The sequence below is a fragment of the Thalassophryne amazonica genome, chromosome 15 (genome assembly GCF_902500255.1).
Source record: "Thalassophryne amazonica chromosome 15, fThaAma1.1, whole genome shotgun sequence".
Lineage (NCBI taxonomy): Eukaryota > Metazoa > Chordata > Actinopteri > Batrachoidiformes > Batrachoididae > Thalassophryne > Thalassophryne amazonica.
In genome coordinates, this window is record NC_047117.1 from 2,911,840 (window position 1) to 2,922,994 (window position 11,155).

At 48.0% G+C, this 11,155-nt stretch overlaps 2 protein-coding genes across 2 annotated transcripts; one reads left to right on the top strand and one right to left on the bottom strand.

Moving 5' to 3' along the window:
* Positions 1-386: 386 nt before the first annotated feature.
* tomm20b (translocase of outer mitochondrial membrane 20b) lies at positions 387-3,521 on the bottom strand. The gene is made up of 5 exons (XM_034188931.1): positions 3,317-3,521; positions 1,238-1,284; positions 1,048-1,129; positions 791-933; positions 387-701 (listed from the first exon to the last, which is right to left on the bottom strand). The coding sequence occupies exons 1-5, from the start codon at positions 3,438-3,440 to the stop codon at positions 657-659; spliced, it is 441 nt and encodes a 146-aa protein (XP_034044822.1). The 5' UTR covers positions 3,441-3,521; the 3' UTR covers positions 387-656.
* A 2,823-nt stretch (positions 3,522-6,344) lies between these two features.
* On the top strand, positions 6,345-9,719 carry LOC117525735 (GATA zinc finger domain-containing protein 14-like). The gene is made up of 6 exons (XM_034187668.1): positions 6,345-6,350; positions 6,569-7,107; positions 7,271-7,648; positions 7,932-8,537; positions 8,821-9,198; positions 9,470-9,719. Exons 1-6 carry the CDS (start codon positions 6,345-6,347, stop codon positions 9,717-9,719), a joined length of 2,157 nt encoding a protein of 718 aa, XP_034043559.1.
* Positions 9,720-11,155: the final 1,436 nt, after the last annotated feature.

Genomic DNA, 11,155 nt, shown 5'->3' on the forward strand with positions numbered 1-11,155 from the left:
TAGTAATCTAACTTGGTTACTCTTAAGATTTAGTACTCAGCAAAGTAATAGTTACTTTGCGGAGTACTCAATCTTAAAAATACCCAAGTTAGATTACTAGTTAGTTTGTTACACTCAACAGCTGCCGATAAGTTGTTGACAAGATAACTGCAGAAAGTACATGTTTAAACTTTAACTTTTCAAAGTTAACGTGGCAACACTGGTTTGCGGTTATTGTAGTCTGACGTTTCCTGTCAAAAACCAAATTATTTGTTCTGGTTATCCAAAACAGCGCCACTGGTTTATTATTTCAGGAATTGAAATCTCAGATTTCCTGTTTGTAAATCTTGTTTGGTGAGTCGGCGCCCCCTGCTGGTGACACTGAAAAGATGGACTCCAAATAAAAGTCAAGATAACTTAACAGTTTTTATTTGTTCCTCTTTATGGAATCACACTGTGTCTCTGAAAACATCGTTGTGGGGTTTAACCGTAACCGTGACAGTGAAAACGCGCAGGTCTGTTGTTGCCAGTAAAGGTGCTGCACGATGACCTCTGACCCCCCCCCCCCAAAATGTAACTAATTAGAAATTAGAAAACACTAAGGTGACAGACAGCGGGTATTAAAAAGCATTTTCCTCCAGGACATCCAGATCCAGAGCCAACTGCAGCTGCTCGTCTCATTCTATATCGTCTTCAGTCAGGCTCTGAGCGCTGACGATACGCTGCAGGACACAAAGACATGGAGACGTTACATCAGGCTTTGATTTCACCTCATCACACCGGACTCGTGAACACCGAGGGCTCGGATCACCTGGCTGATGCTGGGCAGTTTGGTGAGCAGCATCTGGAAGACGGGCGGTGGGAGCGTCTGCTGTAGCACCTGCAGGAGCTGCTGTGGCTGGCCGCACACCGCAATGGCGTTGGTCAGGTGGTCCACGCCTTTCTCATACTCTCCTGTGCAGCAAAAAACAAGTGACTTCAGAGGTTCCAGCACCACCAAGAACTGAATTCTAAACCAGGTTTGAATCCATTTCTCATTGGGAGCTGTTCAGGTGTGATAGACGATACCCTGAGCCAGAAGCTCCTCCCCTAGTTGGATCTCCTCCAGGAAGAACTTCTGAACAGCTTCAGCATCCTTTAAGTCTGGAAGCTGTAGAACCAGAACAAAACTCTGTCCTCAGATAGTCACGACTGTTTTGACTAATCCATGACACCATTAACCTGGTTAACAGGCGCAGGTAACCAGTACTTTACTCACCTTTGCAAGAACCGCCCTCTCCTTAGCCACCTTCTGCCGTCTCCTCCCTGTGACACACAAGAACAAATCTCAGATCAGGTCAAGGGACGGAGTCTGGTCCACAACAGGAACCAGGTTCAACAGTCCAACACAGCCCAGGCAGTAAAGAGGCTGCATCCAAACAAATCTAGCAGGAAGAACTCTGGAACCATCAGTCAGTGTTCCATCCAGACTCACCTTCAGAGGCAGAAGACCTCAAAAGAAACACACCAAAAAAAATTAAGGGATTTAACTGTTACACGTTTGAACGTTGGAGGAACTCCACAGGGTTCTGCCTCAACTGCAGAACCAGACCAAGAGAACCTTCACAAATCAAATGAACCAAATTGTATCAGGGGAACACTCATGAACTGAACCAGGGAACCTCTCACAAAGAGAGTTCACCAGACTCACAAAGAGAGTTCACCAGACCATAATGTCTGGTTCATCTTTCTTATTTTATGGTCCAGGTTCTGGCTTTTTAAATCGGTACTCACGCTCTCGGAGCCGGTTCTTGAACTTCTGGCTCCGGGTTTTTAATCGGTACTCACGCTCTCGGAGCCGGTTCTTGAACTTCTGGCTCCGGGTTTTTAATCGGTACTCACGCTCTCGGAGCCGGTTCTTGAACTTCTGGCTCCGGGTTTTTAATCGGTACTCACGCTCTCTGAGCCGGTTCTTGAACTTCTGGCGTCGGGTTTTTAAATCGGTACTCACGCTCTCGGAGCCGGTTCTTGAACTTCTGGCTTCGGGTTTTTAATCGGTACTCACGCTCTCGGAGCCGGTTCTTGAACTTCTGGCTTCGGGTTTTTAATCGGTACTCACGCTCTCGGAGCCGGTTCTCGAACTTCTGGCTTCGGGTTTTTAATCGGTACTCACGCTCTCGGAGCCGGTTCTCGAACTTCTGGCTTCGGGTTTTTAATCGGTACTCACGCTCTCTGAGCCGGTTCTCGAACTTCTGGCGTCGGGTTTTTAAATCGGTACTCACGCTCTCGGAGCCGGTTCTCGAACTTCTGGCTTCAGGTTTTTAATCGGTACTCACGCTCTCGGAGCCGGTTCTCGAACTTCTGGCTTCGGGTTTTTAATCGGTACTCACGCTCTCGGAGCCGGTTCTCGAACTTCTGGCTTCGGGTTTTTAATCGGTACTCACGCTCTCTGAGCCGGTTCTCGAACTTCTGGCTCCGGGTTTTTAATCGGTACTCACGCTCTCTGAGCCGGTTCTCGAACTTCTGGCTCCGGGTTTTTAATCGGTACTCACGCTCTCTGAGCCGGTTCTCGAACTTCTGGCTCCGGGTTTTTAATCGGTACTCACGCTCTCGGAGCGGGTTCTCGAACTTCTGGCTTCGGGTTTTTAATCGGTACTCACGCTCTCGAAGCCGGTTCTCGAACTTCTGGCTCCGGGTTTTTAATCGGTACTCACGCTCTCGGAGCGGGTTCTCGAACTTCTGGCTTCGGGTTTTTAATCGGTACTCACGCTCTCTGAGCCGGTTCTCGAACTTCTGGCTCCGGGTTTTTAATCGGTACTCACGCTCTCTGAGCCGGTTCTCGAACTTCTGGCTCCGGGTTTTTAATCGGTACTCACGCTCTCGGAGCGGGTTCTCGAACTTCTGGCTTCGGGTTTTTAAATCGGTACTCACGCTCTCGAAGCCGGTTCTCGAACTTCTGGCTTCGGGTTTTTAATCGGTACTCACGCTCTCGGAGCGGGTTCTCGAACTTCTGGCTTCGGGTTTTTAATCGGTACTCACGCTCTCGGAGCCGGTTCTTGAACTTCTGGCTCCGGGTTTTTAATCAGTACTCACGCTCTTGGAGGCAGCCGGTCTGCTCTGTGTCAGCCTGATCCCGTCAGATCTCAGAAGGTAAGCAGAGCAGGATCTGGTTAGTACTTGGATGGGAGACCTCTTTGGAACACCAGCGGCTGTGTGTGTTTCTCTAGGTAAAACTGGAGTTGCGTCAGGAAGGGCACCCGGTGTAAAACTTGTGCCAATTACCAATGCGGATCTGGTGGTATCCGCTGTGGTGACCCCGAACAAAACCGGGAGCAGCCGAATGAACAACAAAACTCACGCTCTCGGAGCCGGTTCTTGAAGTTCGGGTCACTCCGTCGCTTCCTGTCGAAGTAAATGCAGTAACCGACGAACAGAGCTCCGCACAGCCCCGCGGCGATGGCGCTGTTCCTGCCGCCCATCATCACTGCCGGTATCCGGTAACTCTGCGCCGGTTTTCGGATTAAAGGTGATTTTTTTTTTTTTTTTTTTAATCGCCACTCGGTTTGTGTCAAGAAGCTAACGGCTAGCAGCAGCGGCTCGAGGCAGAAAGGACCCGACAGGACCCCGAGCTGACCGTGTTAGCTGCCTGCGCGCTGCCTGACTGAAAAATCACACCAATAAAAAATCGAATTACAGAAAAAATTAAAAGAAAAACTCAAATATCGACAATAATTTAAAAAGAAAATAAAAAATATGACTCTTAGATATTTGTACTTTCGCCAAACGACTGAGGGAACGGAGGTTGTATGAAGGTTATGTAAAGGTGAAACACATTCTTACAGACTTTCTTCAATTTCTGAAGTTATTTTTCTTCGGTTTCTTTATGTTTAATTTAAAAGAAATCTGTTTTTGAAGAGTTTTATACTCTGCGAAATTTTTGAATGTTTTCTCCAACAGTGAATCTGTAACTTATAAACCACATCAGCAATTTAAGAACATTAAACAGAAATTCCAAGCATTGAAAAATAAAATAAGGGACGATGGCACTTTCAGCCAATAGAGGGCAGAAGTGCTCCACCAAACGACTGTCAGTTAACGGCGACTTAATTGAAAAACAGATAATTTCTCAGAGAGTGGGGTGATTTTATTATTATTATTATTATTATTATTATTATTGTTGTTGTTGTTTTATTTTGGACGGTGTAGACACTTATGAACTTTATCAGACATCCCAAAAATTAACATTAAAAATGACAATGGAGGCAGATAGAGGATGATGGAGGACAACGGAGGATGATGGAGGACAATGGAGGATGATGAAGGCAGATGGAGGACAATGGAGGCAGATGGAGGCAGATTGAAGATGATGGAGGCAGATGGAGGACGATGGAGGAAGATGGAGGACGATGGAGGCAGATGGCGGACGATGGAGGCAGATGGAGGATGATGACGATAATGGAGGACGATGGAGGCAGATGGAAGATGGAGGATGATGGAGGCAGATGGAAGACAATGGAGGATGATGGAGGCAGATGGAAGACAATGGAGGATGATGGAGGACAATGGAGGATGATGAAGGCAGATGGAGGATGATGAAGGCAGATGGAGGATGATGGAGGCAAATGGAAGACGATGGAGGATGATGGAGGACAATGGAGGATGATGACGATAATGGAGGACGATGGAGGCAGATGGAGGACAATGGAGGCAGATGGAGGCAGATGGAGGACGATGGAGGCAGATGGAGGACGATGGAGGCAGATGGCGGACGATGGAGGCAGATGGAGGATGATGACGATAATGGAGGACGATGGAGGCAGATGGAAGACAATGGAGGATGATGGAGGCAGATGGAGGACGATGGAGGCAGATGGAAGACAATGGAGGATGATGACGATAATGGAGGACGATGGAGGCAGATGGAGGACAATGGAGGCAGATGGAGGCAGATTGAAGATGATGGAGGACGATGGAGGCAGATGGAGGACGATGGAGGCAGATGGCGGACGATGGAGGCAGATGGAGGATGATGACGATAATGGAGGATGATGGAGGCAGATGGAAGACAATGGAGGATGATGGAGGCAGATGGAGGCAGATGGAGGACGATGGAGGCAGATGGAGGACGATGGAGGATGATGGAAGACGATGGAGGCAGATGGAGGACAATGGAGGATGATGGAGGATGATGACGATAATGGAGGACGATGGAGGCAGATGGAGGACAATGGAGGCAGATGGAGGACGATGGAGGCAGATGGAGGACGATGGAGGATGATGACGATAATGGAGGACAATGGAGGACGATGGAGGATGATGACGATAATGGAGGACGATGGAGGACGATGGAGGCAGATGGAGGATGATGGAGGACAATGGAGGCAGATGGAGGATGATGGAGACAGATGGAGGCAGATGGAAGATGATGGAGGCAGATGGAGGATGATGGAGGCAGATGGAGGATGATGGAGGACAATCGAGGATGATAGAGGACGATGGAGGCCTCAGACTCAGACGATGGTGCTGACGTCTGGACGCGTTGGGGGGTTTTGTGACTGAAGACTGGGGTTCTTCCAGGTGGATCCTGGACCACATGTGCACCTAGGTTGTTCTGGATGAATTACAGAGGAATTAAAAAAAAACATTTCTGTCTCCAGTGTTTTTAAACCCCATGTGGGGTTTTTCCCACTTTGCTCCACTTTGTAGTTGTTTGGTGACACACTTCGCCCCGGCGACTGCAGACTCTCAGGCCACTGATCAGGTGGATTTTGGAAAGCAACAACAATGAAGAAGAGCGCTTTACAGTGATGCCTCACATTCACACACCGATGTCAGGGTGCTGCCATGCACACCGCTCACGACACACCAGGAGTAACTCAGGGATTAAGGACCCTGCCCAAGGGCCTTAGCGACTTTCCAGTCTGACAGGGATTTGAACCGAGGATCTGATGGTCACAAGCTCACACTTATCCACCTGACCACCAGCTCCCCGGTGAAGTGAATCCCTGGCCATAATCTAATAATGGTCTGATCCTTTTTCAGGATAAAACAAGTCACATTGTGAAACAGATGAAGTAGTTTCAGAGACAGTGCTGAGATCAACAGAGGAAGGGGGGCGGGGTGTCCCTGCTGGACGGAGTCCGTCTGTCTCATTGACTCCTCCCCCTCGTTCTGTTTTATCCTCAGCATTCTGATCCATCCCACATTCTCCAGATGTGCTTCCCCATTTATTCTCTTCTCCCCCGAACCCAGATGAAATTATATGTGTGCACATCTGTGATTGGACACAAGTGTGTCCCTGGTCAGAGTGAGAGGAGAGGACACTGCAAAAGCCCAAATAACTTCACCTGCACATCTTCAAGCCAAAGGAGTGAGACAGCATCAACATGAGGGTTAGACCAAAACTGGTTCTGAAGCTTGATTTACAATAACATATAAACGGCTCCTGTGAGAGGAAACGACCAACATCAACCCAGCAGGACCCAAGGATCCTCACAGAGACCTGGGACCAAAGACATCCAGTCCAACACAGAGTCTATCACCCAGTCCAACACTTAGTACAACACGCACTCACTCCATCAGCCACTCCAACACCTACTCCCACACTTAGTCCAACACCCAATCGTTTAAACACTTCAACACTCAGTCCAATGCCCAGTCTATCAACCACTCCAGCACGCAGTCCAACACCCAGTCTATCAATCAGTCCAACACCCAATCCAACAACCAGTTTATCAATCAGTCCAACACCCAATCCAACAACCAGTTTATCAATCAGTCCAACAGGCGGTCCAACACCCAGTCTATCAACCACTCCAGCACGCAGTCCAACACCCAGTCTATCAATCAGTCCAACACCCAGTCTATCAACCACTCCAGCACCCAGTCCAACACCCAGTCTATCAATCAGTCCAGCACCCAGTCTATCAACCAGTACAACACAAAGTCCAATGCCCAGTCTATCAGCCAGTACAACACAAAGTCCAACACCCAGTCCATCAACCACTCCAACGCTCAGCCCAAAACTCACTCCAACATCCAGTCCAACAACCAGTTTATCAATCAGTCCAACACGCAGTCCAACACCCAGTCCATCAACCACTCCAACGCTCAGCCCAAAACTCAGTCCAACTCTCAGACCAACACCCAGTCCAATCAACCACCCCAACACCCAGTCCAAAACTCAGTCCAACACCCAGTCCATCAACCACTCCAACATGCAGTCCAACAACCAGTTTATCAATCAGTCCAACATGCAGTCCAACACCCAGTCTATCAATCAGTCCAACACCCAGTCTATCAACCACTCCAGCACGCAGTCCAACACCCAGTCTATCAATCAGTCCAACACCCAATCCAACAACCAGTTTATCAATCAGTCCAACAGGCGGTCCAACACCCAGTCTATCAACCACTCCAGCACGCAGTCCAACACCCAGTCTATAAATCAGTCCAACACCCAGTCTATCAACCACTCCAGCACCCAGTCCAACACCCAGTCTATCAATCAGTCCAGCACCCAGTCTATCAACCAGTACAACACAAAGTCCAATGCCCAGTCTATCAGCCAGTACAACACAAAGTCCAACACCCAGTCCATCAACCACTCCAACGCTCAGCCCAAAACTCACTCCAACATCCAGTCCAACAACCAGTTTAGCAATCAGTCCAACACGCAGTCCAACACCCAGTCCATCAACCACTCCAGCACCCAGTCCAACACCCAGTCTATCAATCAGTCCAACACCCAGTCCATCAACCACTCCAACGCTCAGCCCAAAACTCAGTCCAACTCTCAGACCAACACCCAGTCCAATCAACCACCCCAACACCCAGTCCAAAACTCAGTCCAACACCCAGTCCATCAACCACTCCAACATGCAGTCCAACAACCAGTTTATCAATCAGTCCAACATGCAGTCCAACACCCAGTCTATCAATCAGTCCAACACCCAGTCTATCAACCACTCCAGCACGCAGTCCAACACCCAGTCTATCAATCAGTCCAACACCCAGTCTATCAACCACTCCAGCACGCAGTCCAACACCCAGTCTATCAATCAGTCCAACACCCAATCCAACAACCAGTTTATCAATCAGTCCAACAGGCGGTCCAACACCCAGTCTATCAACCACTCCAGCACCCAGTCCAACACCCAGTCTATCAATCAGTCCAGCACCCAGTCTATCAACCAGTACAACACAAAGTCCAATGCCCAGTCTATCAATCAGTCCAACACCCAATCCAACAACCAGTTTATCAATCAGTCCAACAGGCGGTCCAACACCCAGTCTATCAACCACTCCAGCACGCAGTCCAACACCCAGTCTATAAATCAGTCCAACACCCAGTCTATCAACCACTCCAGCACCCAGTCCAACACCCAGTCTATCAATCAGTCCAGCACCCAGTCTATCAACCAGTACAACACAAAGTCCAATGCCCAGTCTATCAGCCAGTACAACACAAAGTCCAACACCCAGTCCATCAACCACTCCAACGCTCAGCCCAAAACTCACTCCAACATCCAGTCCAACAACCAGTTTAGCAATCAGTCCAACACGCAGTCCAACACCCAGTCCATCAACCACTCCAGCACCCAGTCCAACACCCAGTCTATCAATCAGTCCAACACCCAGTCCATCAACCACTCCAACGCTCAGCCCAAAACTCAGTCCAACTCTCAGACCAACACCCAGTCCAATCAACCACCCCAACACCCAGTCCAAAACTCAGTCCAACACCCAGTCCATCAACCACTCCAACATGCAGTCCAACAACCAGTTTATCAATCAGTCCAACATGCAGTCCAACACCCAGTCTATCAATCAGTCCAACACCCAGTCTATCAACCACTCCAGCACGCAGTCCAACACCCAGTCTATCAATCAGTCCAACACCCAGTCTATCAACCACTCCAGCACGCAGTCCAACACCCAGTCTATCAATCAGTCCAACACCCAATCCAACAACCAGTTTATCAATCAGTCCAACAGGCGGTCCAACACCCAGTCTATCAACCACTCCAGCACCCAGTCCAACACCCAGTCTATCAATCAGTCCAGCACCCAGTCTATCAACCAGTACAACACAAAGTCCAATGCCCAGTCTATCAGCCAGTACAACACAAAGTCCAACACCCAGTCCATCAACCACTCCAACGCTCAGCCCAAAACTCACTCCAACATCCAGTCCAACAACCAGTTTATCAATCAGTCCAACACGCAGTCCAACACCCAGTCCATCAACCACTCCAGCACCCAGTCCAACACCCAGTCTATCAATCAGTCCAACACCCAGTCCATCAACCACTCCAACGCTCAGCCCAAAACTCAGTCCAACTCTCAGACCAACACCCAGTCCAATCAACCACCCCAACACCCAGTCCAAAACTCAGTCCAAAACTCAGTCCAACACCCAGTCCATCAACCACTCCAACATGCAGTCCAACAACCAGTTTATCAATCAGTCCAACATGCAGTCCAACACCCAGTCCATCAACCACTCCAGCACCCAGTCCAACACCCAGTCTATCAATCAGTCCAACACCTGGTCTATCAACCAGTACAACACAAAGTCCAATGCCCAGTCTATCAGGCAGTACAACACAAAGTCCAACACCCAGTCCATCATCCACTCCAACGCTCAGCTCAAAACTCAGTCCAACACTCAGACCAACACCCAGTCCAAAACTCAGTCCAATACCCAGTCCATCAACCACTCCAACACCCAGTCCAACATCCAGTCTATCAGCCACTAAAATTCTCGTGTCTCAGACCCCCTCCCCGGTTAAGGGGAGGGGGTTAAGCTTTGTCCCCTGTTTACAATGGGGTACTCAGGTCAAAGCAGTTTCAGTCTTTTGTTAATGGTAATGAGTCATTCACGTCATCAGGAGAGTCGTCAAGGGAGCCATCAGAAGAGGCTTCCGTCCCATCATTAGGAGGGACAGCTGCCCTGTCATTAGGAGGGTGCTAACTAGAGCACAATAGGTGCTAATTAGAGCTTTTGTTTAGTCACTAGCCTATAGCAGTTGGCCTTGCGGTAGGAGGGATCTGGTTAGGTTTAAAAAAAACTCCAGCTTTTGTTGGCTTCTGTTTATTCTTCTCTACAAGAGTCAAGACAGAAGTCAGACTACCAGAGCAAGAATTTTAGCCGAGGAAGCTTCTGCGATTAGAAGCGAAACGTCCTCACGTCAAGCAACCGAGTCCAGTCGAAGATTCAAGCTTCTCTACTATGGAAACCACCTGGACAACTGAGAGCCTACACAGAAACAAAATCCAAAGATTGGGGAAAAAACAACACACACACACACACTCACTCAATCTTCTGGACTCGAAGTTTCTACTGTTAGTGCAGCAGATGAGAGAATATTTACAGATGGACCCTTCAAATGGTGATAGAAACAACAAATGTGGCACGAATACACCGTAGAACACTTTTGAAAAGGCAGCCAGGTCGAGGTCAAATGAAGATTTACACAGGGTCAAAATTGAAAAATGCTCCAATCATTTTGAAAAGTATTCCACATTATTTGTCTGATCACAAAGATGCCAAAAAGGTATAGTTTGGACTATCTGTGACTGAATGTTCTGGACTTTTGGGGTAAAAACAGCAAAATAGTGACAAAGGTCGAACATTAACGTTGCTCCAATTTTGGTAAAAAGTGGTGCAAATTGTTGGTTGCGCTAATAGGATTAATAAGTGGAATAGTTTTGACCGTGCTGAATGTTTGGTCTCCAAAGTAAAGGTCAAACAAGGTCAACGTCCATTAGATTCTATGACATGTGACATATGTTACCCTGTAACATGATAACTAAGCATGACACATGGTGTAAACTAGTCCTTTTAAAAACCATATTCAACTCATACTCAACTAATAATTTGTTTTTTCCAAGATTAGAGCAAGTTTAACCTTTGACCCCTATACAAATTGATATTGACCTTTGTTACCATTCTTGCTGTTTTTACCCCATGACTCCAGAACATTCAGTCACAGACAGTCTGTGATCAGACAAATAATGTGGTCTAGTTTTCAACATGATTGGAGCATCTTTGGACCCCTGTGTCATTCTACCTGGCTGCCAATTGAAAATTGAAGTGGCCAGTTGTTTTTTCAAAAGCGTCATGTCTGCGGTGTATTTGTGCCAAATTTGGTGCTTGCATCACCATTTCAAGGATTTTTTTTTCAGTTCTCTG

Bases quoted from the DNA above. Each gene is read 5' to 3' on its own strand.
- tomm20b (XM_034188931.1), bottom strand. From the start codon at position 3,440: ATGATGGGCGGCAGGAACAGCGCCATCGCCGCGGGGCTGTGCGGAGCT. The intron at 1,130-1,237 runs GTGAGTAAAGTA...CTGGTTCTACAG, and splicing joins AGAGGGCGGTTCTTGCAAAG to CTTCCAGACTTAAAGGATGC. The intron at 934-1,047 runs GTATCGTCTATC...TTTGCTGCACAG, and splicing joins GGAGGAGCTTCTGGCTCAGG to GAGAGTATGAGAAAGGCGTG.
- LOC117525735 (XM_034187668.1), top strand. The intron at 7,108-7,270 runs GTCCAATCAACC...CAACCACTCCAG, and splicing joins AACTCTCAGACCAACACCCA to CACGCAGTCCAACACCCAGT. The intron at 8,538-8,820 runs GTCCATCAACCA...CAACCACTCCAG, and splicing joins AACACGCAGTCCAACACCCA to CACGCAGTCCAACACCCAGT.